This window comes from Trichoderma atroviride, chromosome 2 (genome assembly GCF_020647795.1).
Source record: "Trichoderma atroviride chromosome 2, complete sequence".
NCBI classification, from domain to species: domain Eukaryota; kingdom Fungi; phylum Ascomycota; class Sordariomycetes; order Hypocreales; family Hypocreaceae; genus Trichoderma; species Trichoderma atroviride.
In genome coordinates, this window is record NC_089401.1 from 5,347,045 (window position 1) to 5,364,765 (window position 17,721).

The 17,721-nt window shown below is 44.7% G+C and overlaps 6 protein-coding genes across 6 annotated transcripts; 1 reads left to right on the forward strand and 5 right to left on the reverse strand.

Annotated features, from left to right (window-relative positions):
* Positions 1–1,311: 1,311 nt before the first annotated feature.
* Positions 1,312–2,047, forward strand: TrAtP1_004600 (uncharacterized protein). Its single transcript, XM_014084074.2, has 2 exons — positions 1,312–1,568; positions 1,648–2,047. Exons 1-2 carry the CDS (start codon positions 1,431–1,433, stop codon positions 1,969–1,971), a joined length of 462 nt encoding a protein of 153 aa, XP_013939549.1. The 5' UTR covers positions 1,312–1,430; the 3' UTR covers positions 1,972–2,047.
* A 144-nt stretch (positions 2,048–2,191) lies between these two features.
* Positions 2,192–2,940, reverse strand: TrAtP1_004601 (uncharacterized protein). Its single transcript, XM_014083349.2, has 2 exons — positions 2,685–2,940; positions 2,192–2,628 (listed from the first exon to the last, which is right to left on the reverse strand). Exons 1-2 carry the CDS (start codon positions 2,748–2,750, stop codon positions 2,272–2,274), a joined length of 423 nt encoding a protein of 140 aa, XP_013938824.1. The 5' UTR covers positions 2,751–2,940; the 3' UTR covers positions 2,192–2,271.
* A 2,111-nt stretch (positions 2,941–5,051) lies between these two features.
* TrAtP1_004602 (uncharacterized protein) lies at positions 5,052–6,819 on the reverse strand (the record flags this gene model as incomplete). The annotated part of the gene is made up of 5 exons (XM_014084075.2): positions 5,052–5,214; positions 5,271–5,437; positions 5,493–5,807; positions 5,871–6,656; positions 6,745–6,819. The coding sequence occupies 5 exons, from the start codon at positions 6,817–6,819 to the stop codon at positions 5,052–5,054; spliced, it is 1,506 nt and encodes a 501-aa protein (XP_013939550.1).
* Positions 6,820–9,047: 2,228 nt separating this feature from the next.
* TrAtP1_004603 (uncharacterized protein) lies at positions 9,048–10,450 on the reverse strand. The gene is made up of 2 exons (XM_014084076.2): positions 9,397–10,450; positions 9,048–9,213 (listed from the first exon to the last, which is right to left on the reverse strand). Exon 1 carries the CDS (start codon positions 10,398–10,400, stop codon positions 9,405–9,407), a length of 996 nt encoding a protein of 331 aa, XP_013939551.1. The 5' UTR covers positions 10,401–10,450; the 3' UTR covers positions 9,048–9,213; positions 9,397–9,404.
* Positions 10,451–13,129: 2,679 nt separating this feature from the next.
* Positions 13,130–14,436, reverse strand: TrAtP1_004604 (uncharacterized protein). The gene is made up of 3 exons (XM_014083449.2): positions 14,073–14,436; positions 13,762–14,013; positions 13,130–13,698 (listed from the first exon to the last, which is right to left on the reverse strand). Exons 1-3 carry the CDS (start codon positions 14,122–14,124, stop codon positions 13,271–13,273), a joined length of 732 nt encoding a protein of 243 aa, XP_013938924.2. The 5' UTR covers positions 14,125–14,436; the 3' UTR covers positions 13,130–13,270.
* Positions 14,437–15,908: 1,472 nt separating this feature from the next.
* TrAtP1_004605 (uncharacterized protein) lies at positions 15,909–17,407 on the reverse strand (the record flags this gene model as incomplete). Its single annotated transcript, XM_014084077.2, has 3 exons — positions 15,909–15,963; positions 16,032–17,189; positions 17,268–17,407. The coding sequence occupies 3 exons, from the start codon at positions 17,405–17,407 to the stop codon at positions 15,909–15,911; spliced, it is 1,353 nt and encodes a 450-aa protein (XP_013939552.1).
* Between the last annotated feature and the right edge of the window lie 314 nt (positions 17,408–17,721).

Genomic DNA, 17,721 nt, shown 5'->3' on the forward strand with positions numbered 1-17,721 from the left:
GAGAATTTAGAGCGTGCTCTCGAGGAAGGCAACGGTCGCGACGCCGCTACCTGTCGAACTAACTGTTCATTTTAGTAGATGCGTGTAAGTCAAGTTACGAATCAAGCTGAGAATCGTTTTCGGGGCGTAGTGAGCGTTGGGCAAATACATTATAATACGACTGGCCATGCAATGGTAATGTCCGTTTCTAACAAGATGCCGCCACGCACCAATCCAACGCTCAGACTTATCTCTTCTAAAAACAAGTAATTGTACATGTCTATTCTAAGCGGGAAATGGCATTCACTCATGAAGGACAAGCGTACGGGATCTTATCTATTACTATGTATAGTTTCCGGCATTCAACCATACCTACTGTCCATTTACGGCGGCTCTCCGACCCGCACTTTGCTGCCAACGCTCGTTTCTAGGTACTTTAATACCTTATATCAAAGTATCGGAAATAAATTCAACTAAGGCGAGTCTCACTCAATCATTGGACGTAGCCGTACAAAGTACATCAGTACCCTTTAAATCTTGATTTCCCTTAAACTCACCTCTTCTTTTCCTCTTCTTGCTGGGTCTAGGGTCCGTAGTAATGTACTCGACCAATCCTCTGGGCAAATCTCACGCGCGTTCAGATCAATTCAGAGCCTCAAACAAATAAAAAAAAAAAAAGTAAAGCAATTAGCCATCGCAAGTAGCCCAAGAGGTGGCATGATAAAGTCATCAGCATCGAATAACGCGGCTGGTAGCGTAAGCATGAACAACCGCCCATCTTCAGTTCTAGCAATCTAGAAAATTGGTAATGATGCACTCGCTTTGTTGAAAATCAACTATTCCAAGGACGATGTGCTGATGACTAGTCTATATTATATTGAACTCTCCTTCCTGATAGTCAAAGTAATGCTTCCAATGCTTCAACACCGCTCTTCAAAATGGCGGGTTTGCTTATTGCATATAACCTTACGGAAACTTGTCCGTTGATCATCCTCCGACATTTAGCCACTCCAAGTCTTTAGTGTCTCACTCATTGAATGATTACTGCCCAACTATGCAAGTGTTGATTTGAGCTGTAGGTGGAGAGTGATTCAAGCTCTATCATTCGGTTGACAAGACATTGCTCGTAACGACAAACATTTCGCGGATACTTGTAAAATCTCAATATTATTGATTCAATTATTGATTCGATGCCGCACTTCCCTTATCACAATAGCCCGCCTGTTTCCTACAAATTTGCCTATGTTCATTCCAAATTAGCGCTTACAGGCGAACATTGATTCGTTTATTCGCTCTGCTCCGCAGCATAGCTCTCAGTCCCTACATGCAGTGAGGACGCCCACTTGTTCACACATTTCCAGGTGCTGACCCCTCTTTTCATCAGCCCATAACTCTGCAAAACAATACAATCCTACTCATAGCTCTAAGCAGAATCCTCGTTACCAGCAGCTATGGAGGCCGATAAGCGAGAAGTTGTTCATGTATGCGTTCGAATTCTCGAGAGTCTAAAGGTGCCTGGTGCAGCAGGACGAGATCAGTTTCTATCCACTCTTGCCCCGCATGGGACTGCATGCCATTCCCGGTTTATGGTAAGTAGTATATTCGCATTGTAATGATGCTGCGTTTACTTATCAAGACGCATGATACTGACAGTAGGAATTGTCATAGGTAAACAAGGGCTTTGAATATGAACAATTTCCAGACGGCTTTGCAGGGCGTATACCATGGGACTCGATCGAAGCCGGCGAGCTCGAAGAAGGGCTTGATGGCGAGCCTACAGTCTTGATTGATCGCGACCTTGCCATGGTTTGGACGCCATACTGGGTCACGCGCAATGGTGTTCTCAGTCACCTTGGAACTAATTGCTTTACTCTGATAAAAGCGGCCTGGGATGGAAACTTGCCGCAGAAAGTGGAGTGGAAGATTTGTGGTATGACCGACACTGCTCGGCCTCCAACAGATGAGGATAGGACACGGCTTGGGAAAGAGTAAATAAAGTGAATAGATAGTTCCTCCCCATTTAATACATGTTCACGATACGTTGTCGTTTGAGACGGATGGTTTGCAGTTCTTCTATTTGTATTCTCGAGTTGTCGTTTGCACATAAGCTTGACCTATTTAGTTTCGAAACACCGACAAGGCCTGCATCCTGGTTTTTGCACACAAGCACTTTCTCCATTTTTATATATATTGCTTGAATCCTAATACACTTCTCGCTGTGACATTCATCCTCCTCCCAGATGTGGAGTGAAACAGACGTATCATGTCAAAACCTCTCAAATCTCAGTTGGCTCAATGCTCCGGAAGCCAGGTACCCTCTTCTTGTTTGGCTCCCTCAATTGGTGCCATCCAACTCGGTCGATACTTTACAAAAAGCTCAACATCTGCCTTACTGTCTTCAACAGTTTGCAATCCATCAATTCCGCCAATCATCACCGACACCCATTTGTCACTGAAGCTCGAAATGCGATACAACGTTGATCCACAATCCCCGCAGAAGTGGCTTGTCATGGTATTGCCAGTGGCGACTTCTTTGGTATATGTTTTGAGCGTTCCTTGAAGAATCTTCAGCCCAGCAATAGGAAGACCTAGGTTGTTGGTGTTTGTAGAGCCAGAAAACTTGCGGCAGTCAATGCAATGACATCGCATCTAAAAATGACTTGACTTAGTTATAACAAAAGTAAAGCGGAAACGAATAGAAATACCTTGACAGAAATGTCGCCCTCAAAAGAGACACGGTTTGCACCGCATAGACAACTTGACTCAAGCATGGTGGTTATATGGCGATTGCAATACTATAGGTTGAAGGCTCTGTGAGTTGTGATTGGGTTTAATGTTTCAGATGTCTCTTTTTCCTTGTAAAGAGGCATTGGCCATATTTATACTTTTATCTCATTATGATTCATCGCGCTTTTGTATAGTTTATGAAGTTACCGAACCGTAAACCGGCTGACGGCTATTGGTTATTAATCGTGAAGTCATGGTTATAGCAGCCAGCCCGCTAAATCGAAAAAGTTGTTTCGGACTTGGATGCACCTGAGTCTGCTTACTACTGCCGCCAACCAATGCCGTGTTATACTACCGAGTTACAGCGTCCCTCATAGGCAACCCCAGTTCAGAATCTCGGGACGTCGGGGGATCAGGATGTCGGCGTCAGGAAGTCGGGCAATCTGGAAGTCGGTAGGCTCAAATAGGGCAGTAGATTCTAATAAACTTCTTTTTTTATATCTAATAGCCACAGAGATCGGATATAGGAGCTGTACGCATCTGCATGCCCGCACGGCTAAGCGGGCGGCTGCCAACGTAAGCTGATTTCTCTGATTGGCTTCCTCCCATAAACTCCGACTCTCCTTGTGTGGCTCGGATATAAAGCCTTAATCACCTAGGCCCGTACTTTGTAATTATTGCGATGCTGCGATGTAATAATCTGGATTCTGCCAAAATACGGCGCGCCTTAAAAGTGCCCTGTAGGATTTGAATCTTCCAAAGACTGGAGTTGTCCTAACCTATACACTAGCCCTAGCATTCGCCTATATGTCCTCTTTACCACACTAGGGTTGTGGCCATGGATTTATGTATTGATCGTAGTTTTTAACCAAAAACAAGTATATAAATCTATAGCCTTTTATTTGAGTCTCACAGTTGCATGTAATCATTGTCTCTTCTCGGGAGCCGAACCAATCGCACGCATAAAAACTGCACTTGAAGACTAATAGAGGAGAAAAAGATAGATAGTATGCCACGATGGGGCTATTGACAGCAGCAAGCCGCTATCTCGCCCACCTCTTGACATCACGATACCGCATTACCCACATAATGCTTGCCGATATCCTTCACTCATACAAAGACCGGTGATAAGTCCCATTATCTAAATCCATTAACGCCGGATCAATTCTTTATTTCGACAACTTGTGTATTTAATCCAAAATGATCCGCTTAGCTTTCATTTGTGTATCTCTTCAACCACGCAGGTCTTGTGAGCAACTCCTTCATTCCCTTATTACCGCATATTCTCTACCATCCTCTTGACCATCGTCATTATCTAGCTAACATAGAACAATAGCTTACACACTTCATTGAGCGTATTAAAAACTCTCTCTGTCCCTAAGTACAATAGAGTAACTTTCATTACGCGTACCTTGGCTACCTAAGCGTAATATTGTTGTTGACTTTTGTAAGGGAGGTTAAGCGTCTCTCAAAAATAGTAAGTAGTCTTTACATAATCCACGGCTCGATTACTATCTACTATTATAAGAAAGAGGAAATTAAAGTATTTCCACAAGCGGTAACTTGCCCTACAGCTTTATCCCCATAAATTTCTATACTTAATAATTAATGATGCATGATTCGGATGCAAAATCTTTGGCCCACTTCAGCCTATACTCTCGGGCGTAAGTCTTCAGGTCCTAGCTTTGATATTGAAATCATATTGGCAGCTTTTATGATGTAATGTACAGAGAAAGAGTCGTTTTAGTATCAACCTTGGTTTTTTTAAAATTCACCAGCGTTGTGATACATACTCTAGCGTTATGGTACTCTAGCTCGAGTTACAATAAAATTGTGCACTCACCCAACTCTGCGCATCCAGGGAGCTGTATCAATGGTACTATTATGATAGCTCTACTTGACTCACAGGCTGAATAGAGAGTAGATCACTCTGCAGTGGATGCTGGTTCGCGCAAAAGTTTTACGAGACGAATCTACTTATGGTTCCATCATTGCATTCTACTATGCAGCGCCAGCAAGTTTCAGGAGAGCTTGTCACACTAAGTCTATTAATGTGTCAGCACACCTTGAGGTGTCGACACTCGAGAAGCCTGATTCGCTGAATTAGACCACAAATATCACGAATTACATTGATATCCTTAGCTCGCCTTTTCTTCTTCGAATAACATGCCACGCGGTCTTCATACTTCCAAGCTGAATCCTGTACATTTTTATCTGGCACAAATCATAATATGAGCCAATTACAATCTCATTATTGCGGCGAATGAAAACTCGCATACAACATACCAGACAATTTCATTTTATTCCATGCATAAATGGCAGCATAGGCGTTCATAGCCCACATATTATACAACCACTCTTGGCTTAATGTACACATTGAGATTTGGCTTTTTCCAGAATGTGTAAACCTCGTGCTCCTCATACCAGTTTTTGCTATCAGGATGAAGACCGATATCAAAATTCCACAAGATTTTTGACAAGATCAAGCGCATTTCGGCATATGCAAGACTAAAAATAGTTAGACTGACCATCCTTGATAAGTTTGAGAGAGTATAGCCACTAACTTCTTTCCTATGCAATTTCTGGGTCCATACGAGAATGCCTGAAGTGCTTCATGGCAGTCATTCAGGAACCGAGCATCTCCCAGCCATCGTTCCGGGATAAAGGAATCAGGCAAGGTAAAATTCTTTGCGTTGTGATACATTGGCCATTGCCAAATCCCCAGAATAGTCTAATTGTCTGTTAGAGCTGACCAGGAAGCGTCTTTGAAGAAAAGCAATACACACATTTTCCGGAACATACTGTCCGCATATCATGTCGCCACCAGGCTGTGCCTTGCGCGGTATGGTAGCTGGAACTGGAGGATACACGCGAAGCGTTTCTTGTAGCACCGCCATCATGTAGCTCAACTTCTGTACGCTAAGAAGATCAATCTCAGCTTCGTTTGAGAAGCTCGATCTCACTTCGTCCTTCACCTTCTGCAAGATTTCAGGGTGAGTGAGTAGCATATAGGTGGCTCCAGACAAAGTCGTGGCGGTTGTTTCCGACCCAGCAATAATAAGCAAACTTGCATTATCCAAAAGCTCAGGATAAGAAAATTTCTGCAAAGTATTAGTAAGAGATGCCAGCCAGAGGGTTCAAAAATAAAGCTATAGAAGCCATACCATGTCTCCTTCCTTTCTAGCCATAACCTCCATAAAGTCTGCCCGTGGGCTAGTGTTGGCCAACCTTTTGTTGACCTTTTCTTTTGTGATTTGGAAATACATGTGGAACTTTTTGCGTGCTTCCTTTGGAATGAGAAATTGAATTAAGCTTTCCCCAAAGGGAAACCGGCGCAAAGCGTTATTGATTGCGCCCCCGCGGACTCGTTGGAATACCAGTGACACCCAAGGGTGATAGTCAGAATTTTGCAGGCAACCGAATGGTTCTCCAAAGGCCAAGTCACCGATGATGTCAAACGTCGTCCAGTTATACCAAGACGTCATCTCCACGGGCCGATCGCCATTGTCACAGTTCTTTCGCAGTCCATCGATCAACATATCGACATAGCCTTGTATAAGAGGCTGCTGATCCATCATTGCCTGCGCCGAAAATCCGTGAGACAGGGTCCTCCGCATGCGAGTGTGGTTTTCGCGGTTGGCGCTGATTATGCTGTGTTGCTGTGTCTTCCAGAAGATGGGGTCTTTGCCGTTCTCTCCCTGGCCGCGTTTTCGATGGCCCATGATATCATTCCAAGCATCGCTCCTGCAGTAGGCTAACTCATCTGGTGCTACTCGCACAATGTCTCCATAGCGCTGTTGTAGTTCAAAGATTTTCCGATGAGACATGCCAGAGAAGATCATACGAGTGTACGGGATTCGAGTAGCGGCCCACAGTCTAGGGCCTGGATACTTTCGAAGGGGATGGAACCAGACATTGTAGATTGGGATTGAGATGAGATATACAATTCCCTTTCTCGAATACGTTAGCTCTGATCAAGAGATTATAGCATAAAGAGACTGAGGAAGCGACGGAAAACGAAGATTAGGTTATACTCACAATAATAACGAGCCATAGTATAAGAGCGACTCCAGACGGCAGGGTAAAACCCAGCGCCTCAGCAGCCAAAAGCATGACGATGAGTCTCTATATACTCTGACGACTGCGTATTCCCCGAGTTCGAAGTGATTCTATAGTCTGGGTGGGGGGAGCGAACAGTTCTTATATCGCTTTCGGATACGACTGTAAGGGGGGTGCCGTTGATCATTTGCGGGGCCTGCGCGGAGACTCGATTCAATTTTACCTGCCCTACTCATGGTGCAGTTAATTACTTACACTATGAGATATTGGAACTTCTGAATGGCAGACCCCGCCATTCACATAATATACTACCTGGTATCACGCTTAATAACCTGTGGGCCTAAGGAGATGGGCAATTATTTGCGACGAAACTCGAATCAGCTTTCACAAATCATCTACCAAAGCTAGACTACCAATTTAGAAAGCTTCACGCCGACTGCTTAGTATCTTTCGCAATGGGCTCCATTAGTGTTGTGGAGAAATTGTTCTCATAAGGGTGTGTTACTACGGTTCTGCGATGTAGCAAACTTTCCACAGTCACCACCTTAATGAGGGGTTAACTCATGTTGCATTCCAAGTTTGCTTCAATTTGTGTACGCAAAGTTCGCTATTAACCGCCCTAGGCCTGCCACAGTTGCGCCCGCATCTCGGTTGTATACCGTGGTAACGCCGATTCTGGATTAGAACAAAATATACGGATACATGTGTTCCATTTACTGCTAGCGTCGCCAATCATGAGGGAAAAGGTCTGGTGTCTCTTATTGACGCTACTGCGTTTCTTTGAACCAGTCTCGTGAGACAAGTCAATCAAGGAAGCAAGAATACCGTCCACATAGGCTAGATGGAATGTCTCACTTCCCAGTGCCCTGTAAGCAAGGTAAAAATAGCTGGTGGTTTCTCTCTTCTCCAGCTTGAGCAAACTACATATTAGTCCAGGGTTGTTGTCAAATAAGAAACGGTGAAACAATTAATTTAGGTAGCAAACTCCGAAGATAGCACAGCTTTGTCAAGCGACAGCCGACACGTTTCGCCTCGTTTAAGAGGATGAGACTAGTTGAGTTGGCAATTAGTAGCTAATATGCGGCGCTAGGTGTATACGGATTGCATCAATACTTCCACGAATGATAGAAATAGCAACGAGTTAGTTACCAAACGTCTATTAAGAGAGGCTTGTATAATATAGTTCAAGTAGTCCAATGCCTTACTAACTTCAGTCATGAAAATATAGTGCTTATTCACTGCAATATAGTGCTTATCCGCTGCCATATGAACACCAATGAAAGTTCCCAGAAATAACCTTACAACACCATTCTGATGATGCGGATATTTCACGGCGGCATGGGTGGGTCGGGATCCTCTGAGTCGATTTAGTTTCACATGCATCGCCATGACGAAACCCACCGTTGCAGATTCCAACAGTGGGTCGAGCCGAGGTCTAGCTCATGCGCTTCGATATTCTTACACGAGCTATGTAATATGTACGTCGAAACTCTAGTATCAGCGAATGACAATGGGATGAAATAGTGCGACGCCAAGGGGCGCCGTGGCACTCCTGTGTTAATGGACGTTTGGCTTGAATTAAGAGAGTGATGTCCAACTGATTGCTAAGGAAATAGCTGAAAATAAGGCCAAGGAGATACTCAGAGAGCTGCCTCATGAGGTATACACGGCAATTTATATTCGCATGGATCCCAGCTATCTATAGCCGTAGCTTGCTCTCATTCCTTCTTTGACCAATATAGACTGACGGACCTCGTTTTGCTGGCAATCCACCTGGCTACTGCTATTCACCTCGTATCATATATCACACAGTTCGAAACATGACAGATCAACTGAAGAGGAACAAATGGTACCCTTCTCTCAAGAGCGCTAGTACACCCTGCTGTTGAACGAATTTTCTCCAAAAGAGTGAAAATAAGCCTAAAGGCAGTATACTTCGACCTAGAATCGAATGAATATGATTTGTGAAAATTTATTGTCCTTTTGTTGTCTGCATGACATGAATTCAATGGCTCACCATCAGCCCAGCAACGCAGTCAATGTAGTTGAAGGAGATGCGCATCTTGCAAGGAGAAGGATGCTCCCAAAATTGCTATAGTATTTCAAGGCGTAACACATTCAAGCTTAATGCATTATCTACTACTCCGAGAGACTGCTTATACAATTGTGACGACGTTCTACTGTCTACTGGAAACATGGTCATAGAGTTTCTCGCCGCACCTCCTAGCTTTGCTTACGGTGTTGTAGATGTCAATACAAGGACCTTTTGGAGTATGCACATCGCCGAGCATTTCATTCATCATTATATCTAGTTCATCTTTCCGCATGCACATCTCCCCTTGATGCACCAAAACAAGATTCTCACCGTTGACAGAGTACGATGATCCCACCCTGAACCCCATTTATCTTCGTATCGACAACATTCTATTTCTGTGCGATAGTCTCCAGCTGCTCATTCGTACTGTCAGTTATTTCGTAAGATTTAAAATGACGATATAATACACAGGCGTTTCGCGTAGTAATTCGGCGAGGTAGCCTAGCAATTCGTTGTTGGGGTGAAATAAGGCACCCATAGGATGAAAACATATCCGGGTAACTATTCCGTGTATGGCTGACTGCTTTTCAACTTACTTCAAAGATCATCCGGACTGATGCCGCCCGTTTTGTATACCCCCACACTGTTGTAAGTGGTCTTCGAATGAGGCTTCCGTGAACTGGCGCCTATAATGAAGAGGCGGGCGGCTAGACTTTTCGCATCCAATGCAATGGAAACCCCATTCTACCTCCTGCAACGCTCTATTCAGCCATGGCACCCGAACGATTGCCACAAATCGGAGCGGGTTCCCTGACTGTCCGTCATAAGGATCTGTCAGATATGGCGGCGGTATACGGCATGCGATGGCTCCTGATTTCAGCGCCGCCGTTACTTTTTGGTCTTCCTTGTGAAACACGTACTTTTCCATAGCATCTAATGACCCGTGAAACGTAACACCAGCACAAAGGGCAGATTCATAGTCGACCAAGACAGACTGCTCTGCCTTCCTTTCGTTCGGTGAGTATATCCCCGGCATAACTCTCATGTGAGGTATCTTTGCAAGCATCTGGGGCTCCAGCCCGAATATTCGGCTCACGCGCCTGCGGGTCAACGGCAGGTATAGCTTATCCTTTGATAGACATAAGAAGCAAACCCTCTTGCATGTAAGGAGATAGAGGTAACCGCCAAAGTCATCGCACTGTTCGCATTTGGGCGTACATAGTTTCTCATATAGCGCACTGGGAGTAATCCACCTGCCAGCTTCGATACTTACAATGCCGTGCAAGGCATTGGGTGCATGTGTGATGATGGCTCTGTACTCGGGAAGGACGTCAACGAGCTCCGAGGCACGTCTATTGACGCATCGAAAATCCGCGAGGGTGCGCAGATCCAGTTGAGAGAGAATCTTGGCAACCAACTCGGCAGGAAGAGTTTCGAGAGCACCGGCGCATGACTCTGGTGGTTGGCGGAAACGATGCCCATCAGGTTGAGACTGGAAGCGACACGCAGGCAGGTTGTCGTCCAAAGTATGGTCTTTGAGGTTCATACGAGGGTAGACGAGATTGTGGAATTTGGGAGAGATGACTGAGAGTTCCTGCATCTTGTTTGTTCTGCGTGGTATAAACAACGAGAGCCCAAAGTGAGCGGAAGCGGCCCGGATCTAAGGTTCAAGAGTAGACGCAATCGAATCGCAAATGTAGATTTTAGCTCGCGTGCACAAACAAATTCACGTGATTACATGTCAGATTGAGGTTGATGGGAGTTCCGAGAGAAGCTCCATTAACCAACAGCTCTCTAATATGACCGCTTAACCATATTGAACCTCCTTCTCTAAAAACGCTCTTTTACCTACGATTTCAGAGGATGAAAGGGAGTATCCCAAGGGATTGCCATCTTTAACCCAAATATCCAGCGTCACTGGTACTTCAAGATTTCCAGACAACCCTGCCCCTCGTAATAGCCCAAGAGTTTACCAATCCGCCCCAGAGAGAATTAATACAAGGCCGAAGTCTTTATCGACTGGTGTGGAGTACAGGAAAACGTTGAGTGCAAACGCCGCAATAGTAAGAATGGCTGAACTGCGAGCACCAAATACAGCAGTGGAGCGGACAGTAGAGCAGGTTTGGTAGAGCGAACTGTCTCCTGCATTGGTGCGTAAAAGACGTCTGAGCTCAAAACGGTTGTGTTGAACACTTTTGGTAGCTGCAACAACATGAATACATCGCGAGCCCAGTACACTGCTGCAATGCCATTGTGATCGACGGCTCTCTCCAGATAGAGTCAGCACGTATATCAGCAAAATTCATGAGCGAATGTACCAAGATTGGCAAAGCGTCCACTGGGTAGGGGCTAAAAAGCTGTGCCCAAATCGAAGTGCGGGTTGACGTCGAAGTATATATAGGCGACGCGATATCGTCGCCATCGCCAGTGGGACAGCTGCCCGCCAATAGCCGGATCGTGCTCTTTGTTACAGCCCAAGAGCCATATTTAGAAAGAACTGCTTTCGCTCTTTCAAGATATTCTATTACAGTTTTCAAGTATTTCAAGATGCATTGTTCATTACTTCTACGCCGTATGTTGACCCAAGGCCGCTATTTACCAAATTCCATTTGGCATTCTCATTCTCATCGTTGATAAACTAGCTTTACATGATAAATTTCTTCTTTCTCATCCTTGTAAATCATTTCGGCGTATCACATTTCAAGACTGGGATATTGAGCTATCACACCTTTCTTTATATGATAAAGTCGAATTTTGGGCTGAGCTGGCTTACACTTTGCCAAGTCACTGGGTCTGTCCGCAATGCTGCAAATTACGTCTTATTAATACTGTGGATATGCCGAGTATGCACCGGATCATAAGAGAATCGTATCAATTGTTCCTTGCAATGTTGACCTATCTCGAAGATTTGGTACAGAAACGTATTCTATCTACCATTACCACGTACAGCTTGCACTGAAACTCTCCCGCTTGGGCAATACACAACACAAATACCTCGCGACGTTGATGACTCCTTTTATAGAGAAAAGATAATCTTTAACTCTCGGTCCACTTAGAGATTCCTATGCAGCGGAATCCAGGATTGTTAATGGACAGTTTATACTACGTGAAGAGTGGACTATCTACAATGAAATAAGTGCAGATTTACGACTCTTTCCGGAACATTATTCTTTCCGTCTCCCGGTCTGCCCACATCTTCGTTTAATGGGAAGCGATATCGAAAGTCCAGAGGCGGATTGTCAATGATAGACTACATCAATTTAATGACGCATGTATGAGGCGTCGTAACGAGAGCGATTGGCTTGAGAAACTTCTACTCAAAGAGCTCAACTTGATTGAAGATGGTATATCTTCAGCCCTTAGTTGCTGTGGAAAGTGGATATATAAGTCCTGTTTGCGTTGCCCAACAGAATTCGGAGTCATAGTTTCCCTTGACAAGCGAAGGTAACCATTCAGGCTGGGCACAGTTTTGGGATGGAAGGGTCGCCAATGGATATGAGTTGGAAGGCCAATGTGGCAGACGAGAGGTGTCAGCTAATCAAAATTGGTCCATGTTTAGATTATACTCATGAATTATTCGAGAGCTATGGGTATCGGGTGGCTCTGATAAGCATGAGGCTGGCATTTAAACGTTTTGAAACATCCCGTCTAGTTAGAGCATAACGCTTTGTGAAAATTCACAATAGATCCAAGCGAGCTAACCAACAGCCCAACTATAGAACTTTGGACAATACAATCTCGTTAAATAATGCTTCATAGCTTAAAATCTCAGCTTAAACAGAGATAAACTTTGTTAAGCCCCTTTCACAAAGCAAGATTTGAAAGAGGCGTCGAGAGCGGCCGCTCACTAATGCATAAGCGGCCGCCTAAACTCCAATTGCGAGGAAGCCCTTGTGTCAGCCAATATTTCCATAATAGGATGTCCAGCTCCGTGAAAAGCATAATCATTCGACTAATTCCGAAAAGACTAAGTCAATATCAAGTGGAGATTGGCCATCAATCGATTTGGCGATACCGACTCGTCTCTCTCAAATGCCGTGATTGGCGTCGCTTTAGGTTTGCAGGCTCTATTATCCGGGACACGTTACGGAAAATTTCGGACATAGCCCGAGCATATTGTAGAAGTCTTAATCACATTCGCGCTTCATGCGAGTAATTCATATATATACCATGTACAGAGATTATTACGCGGTAATCGGGTTCAGTACAAGGTGTTTACCTGAGGTTGCAATTTGGCTGCTTTTGATGATTGAACATGATTTAACTCGAGATGATGAAAAAAAAGTTGGAGATTTCCTGAATTTTTAATATCCAAATAATATCTAAAATCTAATTTTCTATCAAACGTCTCAAATTCTACCGTCGAATACTCCAAACAAGCACAAATGCAGAGCTGCCCTAACACATTTTCAAACATAAGTTTCCTCTAAGCCATCTTTTCTAAAAGGTGTTTATCCTGCAATAGATATTTCAAATCTCGTTCATTGGAAGTCCATATGACTGTTTTCTTCGAAGCAGCTCGCTGACTTCCCCAATATACTTCCAGAGGAACCAAGCAACAACCAAGAACATTGGCAAGGCGTCAAGACAATAGACAAAGACCTCCGTAGTCAGCAAATAGCCATTACTGCCCTGGCAATACTCAATAAGGCGGAAAATATTCCGCACGATAATGAGCACGCTGGCAACATATAGAGCGTGAAGATAGCTTCTCCATTTAATATCGGACTGGTAGCTTCGAGCTGTCGGGGCGAGCATCATTCGACGGTGAAATATGAGAGCTATCACAACGAAAAGTCCAAACCACAACAGCTGCAGCACAAGTCCGCCGATGATGATGTTGTTGGCCAGATCGAATTCTTTCTTGTTCGTCTTTGCAGAGGCTAGCATGCCACCACCTACGATAACGTTAGATATCTCCAAAAGAAAGTGAAAATCAGGGTAAAGGTTTTGAATCGTACCACCACCGAGGAGGAGAAAACAAATGACATCTCCACAAACAAATATCTTCGTAAGCCATCTCCGTCCGATAAGTGCATATTGTTCTCCATCAACGACCTCGATAATTCGCCCAAGGGTCATATAAATGGAAGCCGCGAACAACGCCGGAGCCAACAAGATTAATAACGTCTGGATAAGATAAGGCGTCTCCGTCCAACATCCTGGCTTTTGGTTTGCTGAAACTGCTCTGGCGGCGAAACCAATGACCTCAACTATTGTGAGTTGTTAGCCCTTGTCTCCAGTAAGTAGCATCAGTCTCGATAGAACACACATAAACATCCTATTACCAACGGAGTTAGGAACCAAGCCTTTGCTTTGATCATTCGAAATAAATGACCAGCAAATGCTAAGAAGAAGAGTCCGGTGAAGATCACCGCGGCTGCAAGAGACGGGACATATTTATAAAAAAGTAAAAGATGTATGCTGCCAGTCCGGGATGCAATTATCGTTGGTACTCATGTTGCCAAGTAAATACGCGAAGAGAGTTTAACGAAAGTCGGAAGAAAGATGGAGTACAAAAAGCAAAGCAACGAATGTTGAAGAAAACTTCTTGTCTTGAAGCGTGAAGCCAGTCATGATGTTCTCGATTATTAAATACCAGCGCGAGGAAGACATCTCCTTTTCTTGGAGGCTATGCTATCTGATTTTTCAGCTCGATACGCGCGTCTTGCAGATATGATACTCAGATTTGAGAGAACAACCGGGATTCGGGGCCAAATAAATCCACGTTTCTGGCCACATTTGACAAAAAGGGCCCCGGCATTGGTTTTCCTATATAGTACAATAAGATCCGGCGCCTATTTGATATCACATATCTATTATTGACTAGCCACACCTAGCTGTATATCAATACTACTCGCATGGCTTTCCTCAAAGCGGAAAAAATGGCTGATTGCAGGATAGAGGCGCAGCTAATGACCCATCTCCACAAACAGTAAAAACAGTAAGCGCGTTACGGGATACGAAACAAGCGTTTAAATCCTCTTATTGCCAGCTCATCTTATGCATTGTAAAATCGTACGTTTTCTTTTATCAGCCCGATGGTGTTGACTCGCAGTTTTTATGACATGGTAGGTATGTTCAAATTGTGTATTATCAGAACATAGGTAGCTAGTGATAATTAGAACGGTTTCGTGTAGTAAGCACATCCGCTATATTCTTCCCTGAAAAGAACGAGCAAAGTATATTACAACAATAAAAGCGAAAATCATCGTAGAAAACTCTTTCGGTATCGGTTTCGGTATCGCTATCGGTATCGCTATCTACTTTTATTTATACGAGTATTCTGCATTCTACTGCAACATTGTAGCAGGCTAAACTTTAAGATCCAACCAAGGCCGCATAAAACCCCTTGCGCCTAACGGGATTCGCTTAAACGGAATTCCTGAAATTAGCGGGTTGTTGCGAGAAGGACTCTGGAGGCCTCGCCATAACGCATTCAAATATACTTTTGTCCCCGGCTGCGTATTGAACAATACAAAGGCAATTCTCTAGAATTTATAAAAGAAGCATTTGATCCCACTCTCCACCTCATTGCCGACATTGATATTGCCTGTGGCTAGACGTTGCTAACATTCCTACAATCTTGATCGCTCAGAAGAGCAATCAGAGCTAAGTCGAGCAGCTTGTTTTGTCGATGTGGAGTCCCAGTGTGAAGGATGACTATTGAAACAACAGAACTTTCTATAACTTTATTTGTAACTACTTATTTTCTAAATCTATAAATTCTTGTTGTAGTAGAACTGTTCCCAATTTCCTCTGTGATACCACCGTTGCTTCCTTATCTTTTGCCCCTGCTTACCTGCATTACAACGGAGGCATGGGATGCAAAGTATACTTTCCGACACTATTAGTAAGCAAAAAAGACAAAGGCCTGACCTTGGCAATTGATTAGGGTGAATTGGAGTAAGTCTGCGTTCGAATATTCGCTCTAGTCAAAACGCCGACCTAGGATGCCAACATCGTCGTCTTTCCAATACAACTTTGACGTAGGCTGTACTTTAAAGCCAAGATCATTGAGCCCTTGGCCTCTGCTCTTAGCTTCCCGTACCGCTAAAGACCGCAAGGATAGCGGCACTTTTTCAAGGTAGCCTCAGGGTGCTCTCTTTTAGGCTTTGCCATTTGTAACTGCGTGCTTGCCAGTTTCATAGCCATTCTTTTTTCTATAAACAAGAAGTCAGTAATTAGAGTACGTCAAGTATTACACCTGTTTTGGGTAGCATCAACTCACACGTTGCTCGTAACGGGTAGAGAATACTCGTTGAAGGTACCCACGCAGGGTGGACCTTTGCAAACAGTTGCGGTTCGCTTGGTCAAGTTGTATCGCATATGGGCCAATGTTGTCTGAGCACCTTTGTATGGGTAATCCGGCACGTTCTTGACTGTGCAATCTTCCATGTGTTGGCAAACAGAAGAGGGAAGTGATAAGTGGTCACAGAATGCCTCGGTAATCCTCTCTGCCGTCAACTGCTTATTGTTGAATGGCCGGACTCGCTGCGCGACTCTCACGGCACGGAACCAGCTGCTGCCGCCAGGGTAGCGATCATTCCACTGGCTCGCTTGGAATGACTCGCTGACGAAGTGATTTGATCCCACAACAAAGTTGTCTCCGTTGGACGGATATCCTAAATGGACGGTACTGGGTGTAATTTCCATGGACATGATAAAGTTGTCTGCTGTGCCCACAATGAGCTTATTCGACAAATGTCTCGGTGCATTTCTCACGTTGATGAGCGCGTTGGCAAAGTTGATATTGTGTAGAAATTGCCTTCGCACAAGAGACATCGGTAGGAGCGGCTGTTGTTCGCTGCTGGGAGGCAAAGTCAGATCAAGCGGGAAGTAATCTTCGGTCGACATGAGTGAGCTTGCACAGACTCCAAGCCCGGCAGAGTTGAAGCCAGAACGGCCCAATTGGCCGGCCTCAGTTGTGACAAACATGACGGGGAGGTCTTCCGATGGGTCTGGGTAGATTTCCAGGTAGACAGCTGTGTCCTTCAGGAAAACATTGGCCGACATGTCCCAGTTTTGGGACAAGATCACATCACCGCTGTCCAGAGACTCGGCAAGGAATCCTGCAGAAGTGCATTCTTGAAGCTCTTGGATATCTGCCGGCTCATCGCTTGAAGCGTTGTTATGAAGGCCATTCTGAGTGACATGTCCATTTACAGCTTGAGAAGTGCCTGCAGCTGGACTGGGTTTTGTAGTCGGACACGGACGAATGGTTGACCCTCGAACCCTGGCAAGATCATAGCGAGCATTGAGGAACATGATCTGGTCCAGGTCAACCCCAGCACCATCGGCAATGCCCTGGAGCTCAGGCAACGCCTCGGGAAAGTATTTCTCTATTCCCGGAAGATAAACTTCCTTGATAATGCGAAGCGATGTGTCCCTACGGCAGTGAGGGTTAGCAAATGCATGCATCTAAATAGCCTAAAGTAGACTGAAGAGGGCACGAATCAACTCATACCATGGTAGCAGTTTCCCTGGTTTGTGATAATGGGCAAGGCTGTCGAGAATCTTTTGCTTGGCTTGTTCTCCATGAGTAAAGCCGCGATCATACGGCAGTCCCTTGAGAACAATATGCTGGTAGTTCGCTGTCGAGGTCATGATGGGCTAGTGCTGACTTGGCGTCTTGACTTGGCGTCTTGGCTTGCTGGCGTTGTAGTTTTAGTCTAAGTGCTGGCTATTGGTCAAAGATACTCCAAAAGTCACCAACTCTCAATCAGGGAAATGCGACCTTAATGTATCAATGCAGAGCTTGGCCGTATAAGCGGATAATTCGATATACAACGGCAATACGATCGTCTTCCGAAGATATCACAGGGTATATCGCGATCTCGGCTTGGCTACCATCTCGAGGACTAGATTTCCGCTAGTTCGTGATAGTTTTGGTATTTCGCGGGGTCGGCATGATTACTTCT